Source organism: Carettochelys insculpta, chromosome 1 (assembly GCF_033958435.1).
Source record: "Carettochelys insculpta isolate YL-2023 chromosome 1, ASM3395843v1, whole genome shotgun sequence".
In the NCBI taxonomy this organism is placed as follows: domain Eukaryota; kingdom Metazoa; phylum Chordata; order Testudines; family Carettochelyidae; genus Carettochelys; species Carettochelys insculpta.
Genome location: NC_134137.1, coordinates 368057472 through 368080347, shown reverse-complemented (window position 1 = coordinate 368080347; position 22876 = coordinate 368057472). Strand labels below are relative to the sequence as shown.

Sequence of the window (22876 nt, the reverse complement as noted above, 5' to 3'; positions counted from 1 at the left end):
ACAAGTCTCAGATTTTACTATACCTTTTGTAAAATGCTTTGAGATCAGTAGGTCAAAATTACTCTATTAATGCTAAGTGGTACTAGTGAATAATAATGATAATAAAATCCCCCTGTCCTTATCAGAGGAGCTCCTTATAGCAAATTACATTGATGTATAGCTAAATAGTTTTATATAACAAACAAACATTGTAATAAGTTTAGACAGGAGAGTGCATTGAAAGTACCATTAAACATATGTATAGATACTTAGATCTAAAATCTGTGTTTGAATAGGTCTCTACATTCATATTGCCACAGCTTTTAAAGTCATATTTGTCAGATTTCAACATGACAGTATCAAGCAATAAATGCCAGAGCACGCTTAAAGTAGCATATAAGTCTGGTAATAGGGAAATTAAGTTTTAAAAAGCAGATAGGACCAATATGGGAATTAGCCCAGGATTAGATAGAAATTCAGCTTTGCAAAAACTTTTGGTAAAGAGCAGGTGATAAGTTTCTGTGCCTGAAGCAGGGGATTTTTCTGGCTGATATTCAGGGCAGCACTGCAAGGCTGAAGTAACATAACCTACTTCCCTTGAAACTCATTCGGGTTTGTGGCTAGCCTGGCACTCCTAAAGGTATGTCTGCACTTCAGATAGACACTTGTGGCAGGCCCATGCCAGCTGACTTGTGCTCACAGATCTCTGGCTAAAGAGCTGTTTATGTTGTAAACATGGGGTATTGGGCCATAGCCTGAGCTCTGGGACCCACCCCCTCACAGGATCCTATGTCACAGGCTCCAGCCTGAACCCAGATGTCTACATGGCAATTCAACAGCCTCTTTGTGCCCTTCAAGCGTGAGTCAACTGGCATGAACCAGCTGCCATTTTGAATTGCAGGACAGACGTACCCTAATATGTGGTGTGGGAGGCAAAGCTCTTGAGGCTACACGTTCAGCATATATATGAGGATCTCACAGCTCTTTGTACTATGGTTTTGCTGCTCTGCAGTTTTTCAGGTTGTTGAAACCTGTGTCAAGGTTACGGTGTTCTATTTTTCCTTTTACCATCAAGTAACTTTTGAAAAGTTGGAAAAGCTCTGGTCAGAGGGAAGAATGTATGGGAGCAGGGAACAGGAACCAAAAACCTAGGCATTATGCATGCTGTTGCATTTAGTGCCACAACAGGAAATTAAGAAGGTGGCAATGAAAATTGAAATTTAAAGACAAAGATAAAAAACTGAATCAAGGAAATTTTGATTTGAATCAAATTTGAGAACTTTGTAATGGAAAAAAAAGAAAATTCTAAAAAAAATTTCCCATGAAATATTTCAAATGACAATTTAAATTCCAAATATTTTGTGGGGAGGATGTCTTTTTCAGCATGCTGTCATATTAAATAATCTGCTTACGGCAGTGTAGGAAGTCAGTGGTACAGGGGTGGACTAGAACTGAGGCACCAAGACTTCAAAGGTCTTTCTCTAGCCATTCTGTGACAATAAGTATCAGATTTGCCCTTGTTAAATTTTCTCAATATTCCTTCCCTAGAAAATTCATTTGAAGCAAGCGAACAACTGACAAAGCTTTCCATTTCAAGAAAGTGGGTCACCAATAAAAAGTAGTCTTTAGTGTGGGTCTGACTCTAGTTCTGTGTCAATTTCAATTATTGGGGTCTCTGATTTCCAAAGTCATTAGTGATTTGGGATATACAACTATGAGACACATTCATGGACTCCAGGAGATTTTCTCCCCATGGATTTTTTTCTCTTTGCCTTTGCTATGAGAAATGGAACTTGTCTTCTGACCTCTAGGTGAAAAAAGCAAAGATTCTGGCACCTTGACAGGGCATTGTTGGAAGTATGCACTGCTGTTGCCTTGCTGTTTCTCTGACATGTATAAACATGTGGCTCCAGTTTCCAGGAATCTCAGTTCAACATTTTTAATCAAAATCCATTGTTTCATTTGAGCTGAAATAGTAATAATAATACCTTGCTCTTATATAGAACTTTTCAGCAGTGGATCTCAAAGCATTTCACAATATTTAATTTATTGAGCCTCACAACACTGGCAGAGAAATATTGTCAGCTGTTTTTACAGATGGAGAACTGAGGCACTGAGCAGCTAAGTGACTTGCTCAAGATAACACAGAAAGTCTGGGGCACAGCAAGGAGTAGCACTCCTATCCCTCACCCCTAGCTTAGTTCCCTAATCATTGCATTACCTTTTCTCCTGCTTTCTGCATCCATGCTCGCGGCTATCAGATCTGTTGAAAACAGCATAGAGTAACCTTTCCAATGAGCAATCGCCCAGCAGCTTACCAAAAATCTAAACATGTAAAATCGGCCATATATGGTCAGACCAATGGTCCATCTAGCCCAATAACCTATCTTCCTGTAGTGCCCAAGGCCAGCTGCTTCAGAGGGAATGGAAGGAACAGGTAATCATCAAGACTGTGTCTACACTAGCATTGCACTTTCGAAAGAGGCATGCAAATGAGGAAATCTGGTGCCTCATTTCCATATTTTTCTTTTGAAAGAAGAAAAGCCATGTAGAGGTGGTTCTCTTGGAAGTAAACCCCCTCTTCGAAAGAACCCTTCTTCCCCCCCAAAAAGGGAAGAAGTGTTCTTTTGAAGATGGGGTTTACTTCCAAAAGAGCTGCATCTACACTGATTTTCTTCTTTGGAAAGAAGCTCATTTGAGAGAAAAATATGCAAATGAGACACTGGATATGTAAATATGCACCTCATTTGCATTTTAATTTCCTCATTTGCATGCCTCTTTCAAAAGTGCAGTGCTAGTGTAGACACAGCCCAAGTGATCCATCTCCTGTCATTCATTCCCAGCTTCTTATCTGCGCCATTTAACTATTTTCAATCTTATAATAACTATGTAAGAGAACTGTACTCTGTACACTTGGGGATACTTTGGAGTGGTCTCTTAAGATGGAAGGTTGCCTAGTTAATATGGCCCCTTGTATGGGTTATATTATACTACTTGCAAAATTTTACTTTTAATGAAACACACTAACATGTGAACCAGAGGAATTCTGAGGCCTGGAAAACTGCAAATCCAACCAGAAATAATTGGACACGAATTGATCCTTTCCTTTTATAGACCTGTTCCAAATTGCCTGTAAGTTTCCATTATAACAATGTCTTCTATTTCTATAGTGCCTTTCTTCCCAGAGACCCCAAAGTGCTTTACAGATTTACATAGGCTGCGCTGAGGGATTGCTTCAACACTCACCGACGTACACTCCCCTCTGGGAGGAAACATGGCAGCTGATTGACTAGACGCAACACCTCTATCGTTTAGAAGAAGTGAAAAAGAATGTTGCATTCAAGTGAACTGAGAATCTGGAAAGGCAAAACAATCACCAGAACACAAACTGTAAAGCCAGAGCTGAGATTTTTAAGGCCATGTTTAAAAATCCCTGTCGGTTAGGTGGTTTTCAAAATTTCATCTTAAACCTTTCTTCTGGGTCACAAAGTGGTATATTGATAAAAAGCCATGTAGATGTTTTTAAATAAGTTTGATTCTTTATTTGATGTTCTCAAACTTCATGGCACCTCAACACCCTTCTGACAACAAAAGTTAATACAAGACCCCAGGAAGGGGTACACTTCTTGAAGCCTGAGCCCACTCAAGCCCTACTGCTCTGTGTGGAGGGGGAAGGTGTGAAGTCTATCCCCATCACCCCAGTTTGAGGGGCAAACCCAAACCCAATGGCCTCAGCCTCAAGTAAGAAGTCTGCAGTCTAAGATCTGCTTCCCAGGGCTGAAGCCCTCAGGCTTTGGCTTCAGGCGTGGGGCCCAACACCATCTAACCCATCCCTGGTGACCCCATTAAGGTGGGATTACAAACCACTTTGGGGTCCTCACTCACCGTTTGAGAACTGCTGGTTTAGACCCATTCAGGCCGATTATTTCAAATGTCCATTTTTAGCCATAGGTAACTTAACTCCACGTTAAGCCAACAAAGGAAAAGTGGCCTGATTTCCGGATGTCTGTGGTCCTTACAGCTTGTATTGACTGCTGTGGGAGCTGAGGTCTTAGCACATCTGAAAAATGGGCTAATTTTACTTAGGTGAAATCACATTTGAAAATGATCTTCTTTCTATGTCATTCACTGTGCAGTACTGTGCATGTCCTCTGGGGTGTACACCAACTAAAAGCAGTCAAGGACAGCCTTCATAAATGAGTCATCATTGACTTCAATAGGAATAGAGTTAGGTGAAGTTTTAGGGCATTTGAAAATCATCCTGAAGTAGTCATTTCCGGTATTTGGAGCACAGGAACTAAAGCACAGAGGCATTAGAGCTCTATTGGTGAGAGGTTTGCCAGTATTCTTAAAAACCTGCTGTAACTGAGACAAGACCAAACATCTGTGTTTAAATATCCTTTCACTGAGATGATGAGTGTAACAGATTTATTTCCAAAATCTCTACTGTAGTAGAGCTCTGTGCTTCCCTCTGAGTCCCTCAGGAGGAGGAGATTACCTTGAGAAATCTTTCTCCAGTTGCACATTTCTCTCTTTTAGCGGGTGAGAAGGCAGCCATATAGAAATAAGTGAAATTCACCCCCTTTCTTTTCTCTCAGGCTATGTCTAAATGGCAGGCTTCTGTCAATGGAAGTTTTGTCAATAGAGCGTGTGTCCAAACTGCAGATCTCTCAGAAGAGATATGGTGATTGGGAGTGTTCCAATGACATCCCTGCATACCTCGTTCCATGAGGAAGAAGGGATATCTCAACAGTGAGGGTTTTTCCTGACATCGGGCCACATGTGGATGGGGCAAATGTCATAAAGGCCTCTCCCAACAGAGCTGTCAGCAAAAGATGCTCAAATGCATTGCACAATTTGTGTATCGTTAGCTGACAGGTCTAGGCAATCTAGGCATAGCCTCAGTGATCCCTGACATTTTGAAAGTAGGGATAACAAAAGTTGCAAGGTGAATTGCAGGTTGGCCACATTTGCCAAATGAATGTTGTTACACAGCTGGTGATTTAAGGGGAAGTAATTTCCATGTTGCCCTGGCTGCCAGAAGTTGTATCTTCATATTCTTATCACTATATTTTTCCCCTTGCATTCCCGATTTACCTGACTGAGCTCCACTGTCTCTATTTGTAATGAGAATCGCTGAGGCACCAGCATTGGTGATCTAAGAGGCATAGGACTTGCCATCACCGAACAGACTATTGGTTCACTGGGTTCAACCATGCTGCCTTTGGCAGTGTCCAATCATTCATGCTTCAGAGGAAGCATACTCCTTGTCTGAGGCAATTATACAGTGCTTTCTGTAATGAGGGAAGGGGATGTGCAAATCCTTCTTGATTTTCACAGCTTACACCCCAAAGCATGAGATTTAATTAGTCTTACCTTGCATAGCTACAAGGGTTATTAATGGTCATAAAGCTGTCTGTGTGCATCTCAAATAACCACCAGTGGCCATGGATTCTGCAGGTTGATTGTACACTATGCGTAATCCCCACCATTCAGTCAATATCTATTCCCTATTAATTTTGAGAGTAAAGAGGGGTGTTACAAGAGCTATGGACCAGAACTCCCCTATGTAGTGTATTTAGCTGACTTCTCCTCCCCAGCCTGGCAGATCCAAATTTTGCAGAAGGAAAGCTTTTGTTATCTGTGTGTGTGTACTTTGTGTATGTTCCTAATTCTTAGTTACAGAACCAGCCCCTTAAATGTGAATAAATGGATCATTATTTTTGCCTGAAACAATGGTTTGAGAGAGTTGTGAACTCACTCATCTTAATGCTGTACTGATTTTCAAGGCCAGGTTTCCAAATGATCTAGTAATGCAACTTCACACCTAATTTGTCAAAACAAAAAAGCAGTCAAGTAGCACTTTAAAGACTAACAAAATAATTTATTAGGTGAGCTTTCGTGGGAAAGACCCACTTCTTCAGACCATAGCCATACCAGAACAGACTCAATATTTAAGGCACAGAGAACCAAAAACAGTAATCAAAGTTGACAAATCAGAAAAAAGATTATCAAGGTGAGCAAATCAGAGAGCAGAGGGGTGTGGGCGGGGAGTCAAGAATTAGATTAAGCCAGGTATGCCAAAGAGCCCCTATAATGTCCCAGAAAAATTTCATCCCTGTTCAAACCACGTGTTGATGTGTCAAATTTGAATATGAAAGAGAGTTCGGCAGCTTCTCTTTCTAAAGCAGACTGAAAATTCTTCTTCGATAAAACGCAAACTCTTAAGTCATTAACAGAACGGCCCACTCCATTAAAATGTAGACTAACTGGTTTGTGGATCAGGAATGTTTTGATGTCTGTTTTGTGCCCATTAACTCTTTGTCTGAGAGAGTTTGAAGTCTGTCCAATATACAAAGCATCTGAGCATTGTTGGCACATGATGACATATATGATGTTAGTTGAGGAACATAAGAATGTGCCCATGATTCTGTGAATAACCTGGCTAGGTCCAGTGATGGTATCACCAGGATAGATATGTGGACAAAGCTGGCAGCGGGCTTTGTTGGAAGGAGAAGTCCCAGGACTGGTATTCCTGCGGCATAGACTGTGGCTATTGGTTAGAATCCTCGTGAGGTTGTGAGGTTGCCTATAGGAGAGAACAGGCATGTCACCTAGGGCCTTCTGGAGTGTGGCATCCTGATTAAGGATGGATTGTAGGTCTTTAATAATTCCTTGCAGTGTTTGAGTTGGGGGCTGTAGGTGATGACCAGTGGTGTTCTGTTCTTGGCTTTTTTGGGTCTCTCTTGGAGTAGCTGGTCTGTGGGTATTTGTCTGGCCCTGTCGCTTTGTTTTTTTATTTCTCCTGGTGAGTAGTTCAAGTTTATGAATATTTGGTAGAGATCTTGTAGTTTTTGGTCTCTGTCAGTAGGATCAGAGCAAATGTGATTGTACCTAAGGACTTGACTATAAACAACGGATCTAGTTATGTGTGCAAGATGGAAGATAGAAGGGTGTAGGTAAGTAAAGCGATCAGTGGGTTTCTGGTACAGTGTGGTACCGATCAGGCCAACCTTGATTTGTACTGTAGTGTCCAGGAAATGTATCTCTTGCGTGGAGTGATCAAGGCATAAGTTGATGGTGGGGTGCAGATTGTTAAAGTCTCTGTGGAATTCTTCTAGAGTCTCTACACCATGCGTCCTAATCATAAAGATGTCATCAATGAATCTTAAGTAGAGGAGGGGTACTTGACTGCTTTTTTGTTTTGATAGTATATAGACTAGCACAGCTCCCTCTCTGTCACTACACCTAATTTGTGTCCACAAGAGTTTGTGCAAATCAAGTGGTTACGTGTGCAGGTGGCCCATGGTGATCAGTTGGAAATTTGCTGTGGATTGTGGAAAGAATACGGAACCACTGATCCAAAGACCATCGTTAAATTGTAATTCAGATTTTGCTCTATGGAGTGAATTTGAGCATCTTGGAACAGAGCGAAAGGTGTGCACACATTTGGCTTGGGATTCCCAGAAAACAAGTTTGCTTTAAGTAAGTAGCTCAGTGTATGGTACTTCACGGTTATAAAATCTGTTTCATGCCAGAGCATGAAAGTGGGAGGCTATCCAAACAAACTTGGGTTGGTGGTGAATGGGCAGTCTGTGCCGTATTGGCAGAAAAGTTCCCAGTGACTGAGCTTTGCAGTTAAAAAGGAAGAGAGCAGGGGTAGGTGGATAATCCATACGGGCATGTACCTTAATTGCCTGCTGCTTCACTTTTCTTTTGAGACCTGCTAATTGCAACATCTCCCACTAAGTTACTTACAGCTGTAATGCTGGGTAGAAATTGTGATAAATGCATAAACTGTGTCCTATTGATTTTTGTTGACATTTTACATGCTTCTTTTGCATTCCTAACTTCTGTTTGGTAACAGTCCCTATGGTACAAGCTTGTAGACAATAACAGCAAGGGAAATGAGTGAAGCGTTTCCTTGACCGTTACAAGCAATATTCTCAAAGGCTCTGTATGTTTTTTCCCTAATATATTTCTAGCAGGTTGTTCTCTTCCTCCATTGAAGTCACAAGATAAGAAATGAAAATACTTAGTGTTATTTCCTATATTAATAATGAGTGATTTTTTTAAGAGAGATTACCTTGAGACTGATGGTAAATTTGGGCCTCTTTAATTTTAGTGCACAGCATCAATATGGAATCTAGCAGAGGTACTGTAGCTTATTTACCATTCTACTACACATTTTGTCTAGAATGCCTTATAGAAAGATGTTTGTGAAAGTATTTTCTTTGACAAAAAAAATATGTTTCTGGATAACAGTAGTAGCAACATAATGTGCCTGAATAACAAAAACATCATCAGCTGGTCTGTTATCTGAGAAATACATAAAGTAGCACAACACTACTGTAACATCTGCATAAAGAGTTCTAACTTTAAAATTTATAATGCTAATCTGTCAGCAAGATGCATAGTAGATTAGTTTCCCTTGTATCAAGGGACTTTATATTTAAAAAAAAATTGTCGCATGATGCAAAAATGCATTGACTTTATTTTCATGATTAGCTGTAGTGCTTTTGGGTAATGATCAGGCATTGCTTTCTCTTACTGTTGTTTGATTAAAATGTTAATACAGTCTTGACTTGATAATCTTACCAGGTACACACAGAGCAAAAGGGAAAAGATGTTTTACGCCTCACAAATTGATTTACATAAACCAAGCAATCTGTTGCTTGCTGGATTGCAAAACGGTTTATTTTGCCCATTGGCCACAGGGGCAACAATATTGTATTTTCGGTGCCAGATCATAGCTTTCATGCATTAGCTCTAAAATGACAATATGCTTCAGCCTCTCTTGGTGTTTAGATTTGCTTCATTTGGAAATCTTTTAAGTAGTAATAATAATAATGTTTTGAGGAAATTGAGTGGAACACTACATTATTCTCTGAAACCTAAGATCAAACTGTGCAAGGCAAAGGGAGCTGAAAATCAATGCACTGTTAAAGTCATTAGAGATCACAAGTGAAATAAGTCTGTGTTGCTTTAGCGAAGCTTTTAGTGTGCCATGGTATTACTACGATATCACCCCAAATCTGCATTAATTCCACAGTCTTTTTTCTTTAAGATGCCCAAGGGTGCATGGAGAAGGATAAAATGTAAATTTCAGAAGGTAGTGTTTTTATTAGTTAAAAGGGCAGTGAGCCATGCAGTACTAAACTTGACCTACACCAAGCTCAGTATTGGTATGAGTGGCAATAAAGGGAGGTCAGTAGGGGGAAACAGCTCAGGCCCTGAGCTATTGTTTTTTCTGCAATTTAAAAGGGAAAAAGTGGTTTTCAATTATTCACACACGCAGCTCCAGCATATTTGGAAGTGGTCATAATTTTTGTAGATCAAAGAATTATACTTGTACTTACCATCAGGACTTAAAAACAAAACCCAAAACTCATAAGAATTTTTATTTGAAAAAATCATTTAAAAATATTGATACCCCACCTGCATTAGTGAAGTTGGTCTGGCAGAATCAGTGGGCTCTTCAGCTCTTAATTTCAAAGCCTTTTACACATTTTTTCCTCACTTTTTGTATTCATTCCATCTCGATGAAATTTACCAGTGGCATCGTGAACTCCTTCAGTTTGTACATAATTGCCAGTGATTCCAGCAGTTTATTTTAAACCAACTATAAATAAAAAGACAGAGCCAGGTAACTGCTAGTGCATGCTTTGGAGGGGATTGAGGAGTAAATTCCAGACTTTCCATTTTAAAATATACAAACAAGCTTTGCTTACCGTAAACCCTGTGGCTCAAAGAACAAATCAAAAATCAAAACCCTTCTCCACAACCCTCTCCACCACACCCCCCACCAGCCTATTTTTTCCTTTCATATATGGTCAGATTAGCAAGTCAGCACTGTCAATAAGTAAATTAGAGGAGTTGTTTACTTTTATGTACTACTGAGAACAGTGTCGTCTTGTGGCCGTTCTCGTAGACTGTGTTGGTTTAACAAGCGTCCAACCCTTTTGTCTTGTTGTTTTTTGTCTTTCCTGCTCCCTGTCCCCTTGTTCCCACAGGCTGTGCGTTTGTTACATTTTCTACAAGGGCAATGGCACAGAATGCAATCAAAGCCATGCACCAGTCTCAGACCATGGAGGTACAGTACTGTATCATCTGCCCTTTCTTTGTTTTCTTTGTGCAAATGATTGTGAATGGTAAAACCATGGTCTCCTGGAGAAGATCAGACGCATAACAATCACAGATTTAAACTTACACAAAACTCATTCTACCTCTTTCTGTGACATTTATTTTTTCTGAATGATCTTGAAACACAAGCAAAAATTTCTCTGTTGCACCCAAGCATTGCTTTCAAAAGCTTCCAGTGGCATTCAGTAGAAAATAAATAAAACTTACTTGGGGACTAACATATCCTTTATCTTAATTCCCCCACCTGTCTCCCAAAAGTGTCTCACTTTATATGGATTTTAAAACATTAAAGTTTTTGCTGTTCTGAGCAAAGGCTCAAGAGACATTTGTAACCTGGCCATAGTAAGTTACTAGTGCACCATTTAGGATTTTTTGTTTGGTTTTTTGCATATGGAGTCTCTCTTAAAGTTCATATAATTTCTCCTACTTCACGTAGCCAATAAAAATGCTAATTACGTCAGAGCACGTGGAAGAGCTGAACAGACTGCTGTGCAATGCCATATAGCAGGCTCTGTAATAGCTGCAAGCTTTTATTCCCTAAAAACTGCTTCCCTGGCATCTTACTTTGCAATAATGAGCAACACAAAGCTTTAAGTTTACTTACCTGTTGAGACTACAATTTCAGAGTAAGAGTTACTTATCAGCGTTGTTATTACATTACCACAAGCTCATCTTGTGGTCTCAACTTTTTTAGTCTGTGATTTATGTCATGGTCTTTCAGAATTTTGCACAAAAAGTCTCACAAGAGTACTAAGCCTTTACTTATTCTGGATCTCCTAGTTTAATCATTTGAGACTGCATGTTATACTGTATTATGTATACCGTATCTTTGTGTACTGATGATTTTCTCAGAGGTGGCATTTTGATGTTATGTGCACTTGTTTCTTCTTTTCTTCACTTTTTTTTAATTATTTTAAACGAGGGTCTTTCAATTTTTCTTAAGTAATTTTTCTTTGCAATGCTCTAGTCTCCCAAAGCATGCTGGGTACTAAACAATCATTATTGTGTCATGTTGTTGAGCTGCTTTGTGTAATGAGAGAAGGGAAAACCAAAGGGAAAAAAGACACAGTGCATGGAAATGTCAACTGTTTTCTGTATTCTACCAGTAATGATACTGGCATTGCAAAGCCATTGTCTTTCCAAACATCACATTTGATTTGTTTACAATTATTTTATAATCAATGTGTTTTCTTTTCAGTGCAATGCATTTTTATAGACCCTGAATATACAGTGTTAGAAAAGAATCTGCCATGCAGAAAAATCAGAATTATTGAAATTATCTTCGCTAGTCAGCTGATATTAGCTAGTGTGTTTTACTGTGCACTATGACACTATATTTAAAATTAAAAAGTGACATTTTAATTCATTGGAACAATGCTTCTTTTTATTTTTCTGCCATCCACTGCCCCATTAATTTGGGTCAGTATATTTTTGCTACTTGAGTTCCACATAAAACAGAAGTGTATTTAATAATGGTGGGGTATTTGTGTATATTTTCCATGTGTTCTCATGTGGTTTTGGTCCAGGGTAATGAGTTTCACATGAATCACCCTCACATCAGAGGATGTTGTAAAATGAAATAATCCTTAAAGGTCAGATTCTCCCTTTCATTTGCTGAGTTTTGTACTGGACTTCAAACAAAACCCCATTTATGATATACTCCCTTATGATGAATAGTACCATATGCCACAGGTCATCCAGGAGTTTGAAGTGAGCACGTATATTAAGGTGTAATCCCATATCAATAACTACTCTCACAGGAGAATACTATTTAACAGCCTTAAAGATTGGAGAATAGCACCTATAATTAGGGTACACAAGTAAGATCCCAAACTGAGAGGGCCATTCAGAATACCCTAGACCTTAGCATGATGATGTCAGCTGAGCTTACATCCATAGCAGAACCAATGTCCTTATTTCTGTGGGCGGGCAGAGGAGCCCTTTCAGCTCAATGATTCATGGCATAGTACAGTAGGAGTACCAACATGTTCTACTTTGACAGCAGAAGGAAAGGTACAGAAAGGCTTCCCATTGAGAAGGGGAGATAGAAAGCACCCATACAATAGTGAGGTAGGATATAGCCTATTTCTGCTTGCATAATGGGTGGCTCCTCTCAAGACAGAAAGAAGTTAGTATTCTGGTCAACAGTCATTTCCTGCCTCTTGGTTATTAATGTCAATGCTATGATGAAACAACAAGGAACCCTGGGGCACCTTAAAAACTAACAGATTTATTTGGGCCTCTAGTTTTGTGCGTAAAAAGCACTTATTCACATGCATCCCACGAAAGTTGAGGCCTAAATAAATTTGTTAGGCTTTGTCTATACTTACTTTCACCAGCAATCTACTTCAGCTATGCAAACAGTGTAGCTGAAGTCGACATACCTACCACAGCAAGGTCGAAGGTGGTCACTCTTTTGTTGACTCCAACAACTCTTCTCATTTTGGTGGATTACCAGCATCCATGGCAGCAAGTTCAGAGATCAATTTATTGCATCTACAGTAGACATGATAAATTGATGGCCAGTGGATCAATTGCTGCTACATTGATCAACCACACAGTGGAGACAGAGCCTTAGTCTTCAAGGTGCCACAGGATTCCTCATTGTTTTTCCAGATACACACTAACACAGCTACCCTTCTGAGACAATGCTATGATGGTAAAAAGTTGATTTCTGAGAGCTGCCCTTAAATCCGGATACTCTGAAATAATATTGCCCCGGGCACTTTGATTTCACATTGAATGGGAAGAAAGACTTCTAAAATGGAAGATTATTTATTGTGCAGTCAAGTTTGAAATGAGCCACTGAAGCTATTTTTTTTCTGATTTCATTATTTTCAGTTCTTTGGCAAATATCATTGACTAAGATGTATTTTCAAAGTAACACAAAAGGATAACAAAGTTCATGTTCAGGAGAGCAAGTATCTCCTGGAAATAATGAATGCTTCAGTTGCTCTTTGCATTTTACTCTTTATCCTGGTTTAAGCAACTCAGTTTTAAAGCCATAAGCTCTGTCCTCATTTTCTGCTTTTCTATCTCATTTTTGTATTTAAAAAAATCACTCAATGGAGTATTAGTAGGAGACACTAATTTATTAACATGAAACAAATAGCAACGTTTTTCTAGAACCATTTTGCTACATAAAATGTCAATCTTCAAAATGTTTGCTCCCTTAAAAATGACGAAATAACAGCAGGAAGTGGGGAGAGGGGGAACAATTATAGTTTCCTAAATGGCAGAGATATGGTTTTTATACAGTTGACTGCCATTTCAGCATTCATAAATATTTTGTCAGCTGTGGTGTTGAGTATTGAGCTGCTGAGCTGAGTACTGGAACAGTCATATACTGTGTCTTTCTTTCAAAATTCATTTATATTTCCTTTTAAATTGTCCTAAGAGTTTCACATATGTACATGCAGCAAGCAGTAAACCATCATCACACTTCGCCTAAGTGCCCCACCAAAGCCAATCTGGAATGACACACTAGCTTGCTGTTACCCTTTTTTATTAGCTAAACTGGAAAAATATTTCAATTTTTTTTAAATAAGAGCTTGATTTTAATATTAGTATAAAATCACTGAGAAGAAGCAATTGTGTACCAAGCTGACTCTTCCGTAATCTTTATTCAATTGCTGAAGTGGCGTATCTCCGCTTTTACTCACTGAAAAATTGAAAGGCATTTTTACAATGAAATATACAAGCCAGGTACTGGGGGTGGAATAATACATCTCAAGTGATCATTTTCTAGGATGATAATTCTAAAAAAATGGTATTGATGGGAGGTCTTCGCACAAAAGATATTATTACTGTGGCTTATTTCATCATTTTGTCTGCTGATTGTGAATGTTCCTATCACAGCACTATTGTGAGGTTCCTCAGAGAAGAATACTCTTTGTAGACATAGAAAACGGGAATCTTTCTGAAGAAGCTAGTGAAGTAGACATGGGAGTTAGTTTGGTTAGACATAAACCTTCTTTGCACACTGTAAACTATGTCTAAAATCCTGTTGTGTTTCTGGATCTGAGGCACCCAATCTGGTTCTCTGATTGGGCTAGAAGAGAAATTGGCATGAAAGTGGGTAGAGGCTGTACTGGGATGGGAAGTTGGTGCTCACATATGGTAGTGATAGCAGGATAAAACTCAGACAGATGGTTTCCACAGATCATGGGCTCTTACAATCCATTTGCCCAAAGTAAACTGTAATCATTATAGTGCTACATTGTTCCATAAGTTTAAAACAAAAACCTTGAGGTTTATATTTGAAAGCAAAAACTTTCAAATTAAAAAAAAAAATAGATCTCTTTTCATTCATGTGGCACTATTTATGTCCACCAGGGGGATCTTTGGCTGTTACTTGAAAACAGACAGAAAACAGAGAGACAAGTCCATCTTTAAAAACATGAACCATGAAGCTTAATTAAAGAACATCGAGAAATTGTGATGTATCTCTCCGGCAGCATTTAGAGAGTTGAACACACACAAAGATCTAGAGGGGAAAGAGTTTAATGAAAACAGAGAGGAAATTAATTATTTTTCATGAGCCAAGTTTAAAAATAGATGAGTAGTAACTAATATTTTAACATTATTTCTAAAGTTATGTTTATTTCAAATGGATTTAAAGAACATCTCACGATAGAATCATGCAAACGTGCATGATGTTGATGTCTTTGTTTTCCAATCTGTCCAATCATAGGGCTGCTCTTCGCCCATAGTGGTAAAGTTTGCTGATACCCAAAAGGATAAAGAGCAGAGGCGTTTACAACAGCAGTTGGCACAACAGATGCAACAGCTCAACACTGCCACCTGGGGGAACCTCACAGGCCTTGGAGGACTCACACCACAGTACTTAGCTGTAAGTTCTTGTGAAATGTCTTGACCACGTTTTTAGACTTAAACTGATATATTTATCTTAGAACACTGAAAGCTAATTATAGTGAACCCTAATAACATACAACTTCCTATATTTTAACTTGGGCTCTTTGGGGCAGATAATGTGATCCATTCTTTAAAGTAACAGTGAGAAAGCTGTACTAGTCTATATACTATCAAAACAAAAAAGCAGCCAAGTAACACTTTAAAGACTAATAAAATAATTTATTAGGTGAGCTTTTGTGGGACAGACTCACTTCTTCAGACCATAGCCATACCAGAACAGACTCAATATTTAAGGCACAGAGAACCAAAAATAGTAATCAAGGTCGACAAATCAGAAAAAAAATGATCATTCTTTAAAGTATACATAAATTTACGGCATTATATAAAACATTTTGTTATAATAACAGCAGTTTAGACTAAAAGTCTCAAGTTCTTTCAGTGTCTTGCAGTCTTCTGACGATTTAAATTCCATTTTGACTTGAAAATACAGCTTCACTCTGATATTTCCACTGAGTTTTGGAACATTAAATTCCACTTTTTAAAAAATGTAAATACATTTTAAATGCTTTCTCTTATCAAAGTAAAATTGTCACCTTTCAGAGAACAGGTGAACATCTGAAAACCTTCTTTGACTGTTTTGGGAACAGTCTTTAAATTCCGCAACGCCTGAATGTAATTCTACTTTGAATATCCATTTCACATGGGAATATTTGTTTTCTCATTCAAGTTAAATTTTTAATGTATTTGAAAATGGCTATCACATTAACTAGTGAACATGTGTAAATTAAATACTGCTTTATCGGTACGAAATATGAAAGATTCATATTACTTTTTGGAAGGTAGATTTGATGGGAGTTTGGGTTATTTTCTCACATTTTTAGAATGATATTTTGATGGCTATGAGAGAATGAGTTAGGTACTTTGCATAGTACACCTGCCCTCTACTGGGGAAGAAATGTGGAACAGCTTCAGAGTGTCATAAGTCATAGACCAGGGGTCAGCAACCTTTCCTAGGTTGAGAGCCGAATTTTGGCTTTTTGACCTCCATGTATGGGCTGAGCACTCATGATACTTTTTAAAGACACTAATAGTCCTACTTGCAACAGTTTTATTAATAAATAAATTAAGATGCAGAGCTTTACCATTTAGGTGGTGGTTGGTAGCATTAGGTGGTCTTTTGTTAATCCACGAGCATCATGGCTTTGAGTAAGCTCCCCTCTACGTGGGGAAGAAAGGGCAGGGCTGAGCTCCTGCCTTGCATGCTGATGAAAAATGGCTCCCATGCCACTCTTGGCGCCCATGTAGGGGTTGCTGACTCCTTTTTGCTCAGCTAGCGAGTAATTTCTGCCTTTTTGCTGCTGTGGAGTTGTGAAAGGTCAAAGGGTATGACATATTGAGCCCTATAAAGTCCCCATGCTCTCAGAGATTAGTTTTTCTGTATCTACAGATATTACATATCAAGTGTGTATGGATGTGAGGTGCAGTAGTTATAAATCTGCATTGGAATTCATTTAGCTGTCTCTTTTAAAAAATACCCAGTATATCAAGAGTTAATAGTGATTCTTGACTCTTATTTCAGCTAAGTGCCAGCCTGTGCACTAATGAATATCTATGCAGTCGCTGTCCCCTATTCCAAGGATGACAAAGAAAGAAACCTGAATGTAAGGGGTTGGGTGAGAATGGACGGTGATTGACACAGATGAGTTATGGTAACTACTAGACTGCAGAGGGCTATAATTAGTCACGCTATGTTGGTTTAAATAGATTTAACACCTGGTTGTTAAAAAGGGTAAATTGATTAATTGTTTTAAAGCAGCAGTGCTATTGAGTTCCCCAGTGTCTGTGTGTTTCTTAATAGAGATTAGACATTAATATGGATTTACAGCGTCAACTCTGGGGCATTCATTTCAACAGTAAACAGAAGCAAGAGACTATATAAAAGTAAAGGAAATCATAAGTATTCCAGTTTTTACTTGATGGATGATTTTGTTTTAATCTTGTTGCTTTTTGGTAACACCCTTTAGATCATGATGTATTATTATTAATTTGCAGCTTCTACAGCAAGCGACTTCCTCCAGTAACTTGGGTGCCTTCAGCGGCATTCAGCAAATGGCTGGTGAGTTAAAAATCAATTCATTTTGACCAATTTTATTTCCTTCTCTTAGGCTCTTAAATTCCATTTTCTGTAGAGATCACATGATGTTAGTCTTTGAATATAAAATATCTTATGTGTATGAGCAAGGAACAACCCATGATTCAGATTCAGTCCCTGAAATTAAACTAACCACTTTTCGGTTATACAAACAGTTTATCCTCCATTAGTCACCTGCCATTTGTCCGAAGTAACCAATTGTAAATTGTAGGAGAGCTCTTAGTTCCTGCGGCTATATTCTACCCTACTCAAAGTGGCAATAAAGCAACAGCAGGATTGCATTTTAATTTCCAGTGACGTTTGTGTCCTGAAAATCAAATGAATGGCAACCCTCAAACATTTTAATAATAGGTGACAAATAAAAAATGTTTTGACCTTCTTGATGAAAGCCAAGATTACGGGTCTACCTTTGATACAAGCTTACAGTTTTGTTTTGTTTTTTTTAATCATGGAAAATTAACTGGGTGCCTTTTTGACTTCAGAACCCAAATTGACAAATTACACAACAGAAGCTTTTACGTGGAAGTATAATCTTTGGTCTGATGTCAAAAAAGAGAGAGAAACCAAAAAGCAAATAAAAGTGTAAGCATATTTGAAAGCCAGCTAGTTGGAAGATTTCTTGGTAATGAGCTGTGTGCCAGTAGTAACTGATGTGTAGTGATTAGTAAAAGGTCTCTCCCACTGTGTGACCTGCCCTGCTGATACCCTAACTTAACATGATGCTGGAGAAGGAAGCATGTGCAGTAAATCAGAGCACAGATGCACATTATGCCTGCCGTGAGGAACTGTTAAAAGGCTCTTTTTCTTTGCTTAATTTAAAAAAAAAAAAGTGGTCTGCTAGTTTATTTAATCATGAACTCAGTGAATCATGAACTCAGTGAATCCTTTGCCATCATGAAATCACGGCTAAAATATTCATGTGTCTTTAGGACCATATTAATACTTTTTTTAATCCAGGTCTTTCACTTCTTCCATCTTCCCTTTGAATGTATCTTGAAATACTTCTAAAAAGTATAGAAATAAAGCATGGTACAGCCATACCCGGTAGGTATTCTCTGCTCAGTCGTTACATTATGCCATTATTGCAGTGGCCTCAGAGACTAATGTGAACCTTCTGTCTGACAATATAAATTGGCCTACCAATGACAATATCCCTGAATTATTTTCGCTTCCACAGACCTGCCAGCAGTGCTTGCTGTTTCTATTATGTTACACTTACAATCTAGCATTTTTCTCATCAAAAAATATATCTTAATATGATAAACAGTGCAGAGTCATTGAGGAACAGTTGGCATTTTTGGAGCTGGCTTTGAGCTCAAGGATTGTGTTTAATCTTTCATATTCAGTTAGCTCTACAGAATGAAAAAAATTAGGAGACCCATGGAGGAAAAAATACTAGGGGAGATTTTTCTGTATAGCATGCTCTACCATACTTGTATCCAAGTAGGTTTCCATTGTCCATTGTTCACAACTACTGTAGATTTATTTTTACCTCCTAATAATTAAACCACACCTGGACTGAAATTAAGGATGTCTCCTGGAATGTTATTACAAGGCAGTTTTCTTACCTATATATTAACAGAATGTAATGCTTTTTCTGATTTACCTTTTCATCTCCAGAAGTACCTGGGTCTTAAATCTTAACGTCCAAGGTCAAATTCACAATGTTCAATTTCTCTTCATGCTAACATCAAAGGGCAAAAGTCTTAGCACAATTATATCATTGTTTGAAAGTTCAAAAGTCATGTATTTTTTTCTGGAATTTCACGTTTCGCCTGAAGCATTAACCAATATACATTGAACATCTGCTGTATTTGACAATATATTTTAATGATAGAATAATTAATTATGGTTTTCAAGAGACAGAGGAATAGAAAATTCTACATGGTGATGTCTACACTGCAGAGATCTTTCGAAAGAAGCTCTTCCAGAAGATCTCTTCTTTGAAAATGAAGACTGTTCTTTTGAAAGAAGGGCCCTGCGGAGTGTCTAGACACATTTTCTTTCCAAAGAAGCTTTTGAAAGGTGGCGCTCTTCCTGAAATGGAAAAGGAAGTGTGATTTTGAAAGAAGCACCACATTTTTTCGATTTACTTTCGAAAGATTGCTTTTTGTGAGTAGATGCTCTATGGGCTCTTTCAAAAGAGCTCCCTTCTTTCAAAAAATCTTTCAAGAGAATGTGCTACTGTAGACGCAGCCCATGTGTGCAACGTGGACTGGGATAATATGGCTGAGGTATTGATCTCACATCCTTAATGTGACACGAGTTAGATTTGTTCCTTTTTCTCAAAATGTATTTTAAATTACATCTGATCTGCACATCTAGCACAGATAAATATAACAGTGTTCATCTCCAGTTAATATAGGGCTTGTGTATTAATACTGGACTAGCTTTTCTTAAGGATGATGAAAATCTAGACACAATCATCTAAGACTCCAAATAAACTCTGGGGTTAGAGCTTACAAGTTCTTTGAGCCAAAGAATGTTCATTCAGATCTCTCGCCCTTCTTATTGATTTTAATGGGATGAGTAAAGTGCTAATCATTATGAACAATGGTGGCCAAATCTGATCTTACATTTACCTGTATACTTAGTGTAGTTGCAAAAGAACACAAAGGGATTTCTGTTAGCTCAGTCCTACTCCTCTAAAGTCAGTGACTATATTTCATTTGACTTCAGTGGATCCTAAATCCACGTTTGTACATTAACTTAAGTAGACTTTGGATCAGGTATCTAATTCAGCAAGCCAGTTAAATGTGTGTGTCTGCCATTGAAGTAAATGAGTTGTAGTTAAGCAAGTGCTTAAGGTGCCTTGCTGAATCTACACCTAAATGGGTGTGATGGCCGTCATCTTAGCCGAAACATTTTGTAGCCACCATGGTTGTGGATAACCAGTGCTGGAGTGGTGCAGCTCCCCACTGGGGTGGTGTGTACAAGGTACAGTCTAGCCAGTTGTATTCAGGCTACACTAGATAACAAAAGGTCAATCCTCACTAGCTTGAACAAGGAATCTCCAGAGCTGAAACTATTTGTGGCTACAGCTTAAGCTAAAGAGCCACTCTGTAGCTGAAAGCTGTAATAGAACTATGTCTTTTCTGGATCAGGCACTGGGGAAGGACAGAAGACATTGGCGAATGTATTACACATGCATCTGCAGACCTGAAAAAATTCTCATTATGCAATACTAAAATGGTTATATCTTTCTTAACTCAATCGAGTTTTCTTTGCAAAGCGAAGACACTCATATTCAATGCCAAGTTTTGTATTTCCTTTAAATATATATATGTACATTCTTCCCCTGTAATTGTATCTGGGAAAGTATGGTTGGAACTTTGTGTGTGTATGTGTGTGTTTTAAACATGGGAAAAGTAGCTTCATTTTATCTAGAGAAAAGAACCGAAAAATGGTTTCAGGTGTTTTGCTTAAAACCTCACCCGCAGGCAGAGACTGAGCACAAAGCATGCAGAAAAAGTGTATGCTTTGTAGAGTTACTAATCAGGTGAGACAGTGTAGTCCATTTAGCCGTAGCCCCTTGGTAGATTAAAATAAACAAACTGTTATCTTTTCCAGTATTGCTAGTCCCCAGTGTACAAAAACAAAAAAAACAAAAAAGCAAGAGGCAGGAGCAGACAAATCACAAGATTCCCTTAAAATCACAAGACTGCAAAATTAATACACTTTTGATTCATTTTAATTTACCTTCTAGGTTTCTCAGGTTTTCAGGTGAAGCTTATTTTAGCGTTTTGTAGACACCATGGTTGGAGAAAAACTTTTTTTTTAATTGAATTCTAAGAATCTTGTGGAATCACTTTATTCCAGGAGCCAGGGCTTGAAGGAAAACAATAATATGAGAGACAGCAACATCCCTTTCAAAAGCAACAAGTAGTCCTGTGACACCTTATAGACTAACAGATTTTTGGGAGCATAAGCTTTCTTGGGCAAAGACCCACTTCATCAGATACATGAGAGCTGGTCTTTGCCCACGAACGATTATGCTCAAAATATCTCTTAGTCTTTAAGGTGCCACAGGACTTCTTGTTGTTTTTGCTGATACAAACTAACATGGCAACCCCTATGATACAACATCCCTTTTGCAGTTCTAATAGCATTGCAATAACATTGTCTTGATTACCGGGGCTATTGCTTCCTTGCCAGACTTTGCTTGATTGTACTTACATAACACTTAACGTCACTACTCTATGCTATACTGTAACCTTTTTTCCACTGATAACTGTAATGCTTAACAATTTTAAGGCACTGCTTTTCCTTACATGAATAATATTAGGTTGCAGTATATGCACTGGTATCATTGTCTGGGGAAAGCCAATAACACCAGTGAAGGAGATCATGTGATTTGATTGTATAATGCAACAAATACAATCTATAGTTACAACTGCTGAAGCCAGAGTTCCCCTCTTCAGATGCATGCAAGTTGCTGTGATGGTCTGATGTAAAGTTGAATGCAATTGCTTGGCTCTTTCCGTTGAATTCAGTAGGCTTTGGATCAGACCCTAAAAATCTAATTTATATTAGGTGATTTAGGTTAACGTAACTTGTTTTAAAAGTACATTGAAGGTACAATGTAAAATTTTTACTTTATGTGACTGAATGTCCAGTGATTGGAACACAGAAACAATGTCAAAAGATATTTTTCTTTTCCCCCAGGAAGGTTTTCTATTATCAATACAACTAATTTCAAATTTTTCATTATAAATGTAAATGGATGTATGCATATAGATATTAAGTAGCTATGTATACATGTGAACATGCATAAACACCCACACACTTGAAGGAGTTTATGTTGATTCAGTTGAATAGTGTGACAGCAAGAAATAGGTTGAAATAGGAACAAAGTGATCAGTAACATCTGTATTTTATTTCCTTTGGATTTCAGACAGATAAACACTATATAGCTGGGCCCTTTTCTATTTTCTCATGTTTGTTCCTAATCCTTTTGAAATTCTCTCATGGTTGGGTTAGAGATTTGGGTTGAGCTTCTGACTGGTTTTGATCTTGCTTCAGTCCAGTTCACCCTACTTTTGACACCTGAGCCAGATTCCCTCTGAATTTCATAGGAGCAAATGGGAGAAATTTCACAAAGTTCTGCTAATGGAGTGTTTGCCTGAGTAATAACATAGGCTCGAAGGCTCTTGGGGGGAACAGATAGAAGCTAGGACCTTCTGAATAGAAGTGCTGTGCTTTTGCATTGGCTCAAAGGTCTGTTACTTGCAGTCAGTCCTGTGCAGCTCTTTTCCAATGGAAGCATACTGGCAGGGCCTCACTGCTGGGCATGGCTCAGGAGACCTCTTCAAAGCAGTGTCCTGTTCAAAGTGAGGATCTCAGCTGCCTCAAGGAATAGTGCCATGCCATGGCTGCTTCTAACATACAAACAGATGAAAATGTGGGGCTAAGTGATTAAGGGCAGTGAGGTAAACAACTACACTTCACTGAAGGTGACATTTCATCAGACCTAAGCAATCCATGTTGTTAGGTTTCGGAATGAAGCAAGTTGACTTTTTAGAGAGTGGCCACTGAAAAGAAAGGGTCTGTTCTCTAGTCATTGTACAGGCAAACTTCTGCATACAACAAGCACATTGAGAACACCAGTCCTCTGCAACCTGGGAGATTTGTTTGGATTTCCCTTGAGAGCAAGAGACTGCAAAATGGATTTTGCGTTAGGCAGAGTATGAAGGAAGGCACAGTTCTCTGAGACTTCACCCACTGCAA

The 22876-nt window shown here is 38.5% G+C and overlaps 1 protein-coding gene across 6 annotated transcripts in view; it reads left to right on the top strand.

The window, feature by feature from the left end:
- CELF2 (CUGBP Elav-like family member 2) overlaps positions 1-22876 on the top strand; it is a 550837-nt gene that overhangs the window by 462670 nt on the left and 65291 nt on the right. For all 6 annotated transcript variants that reach the window (XM_075018013.1, XM_075018003.1, XM_075017993.1 and 3 more), the window contains 3 exons: positions 9993-10072; positions 14816-14974; positions 17050-17113. In XM_075018013.1, coding sequence (XP_074874114.1) covers positions 9993-10072; positions 14816-14974; positions 17050-17113 — 303 coding nt within the window. The remainder of the gene's footprint in view (positions 1-9992; positions 10073-14815; positions 14975-17049; positions 17114-22876) is intronic.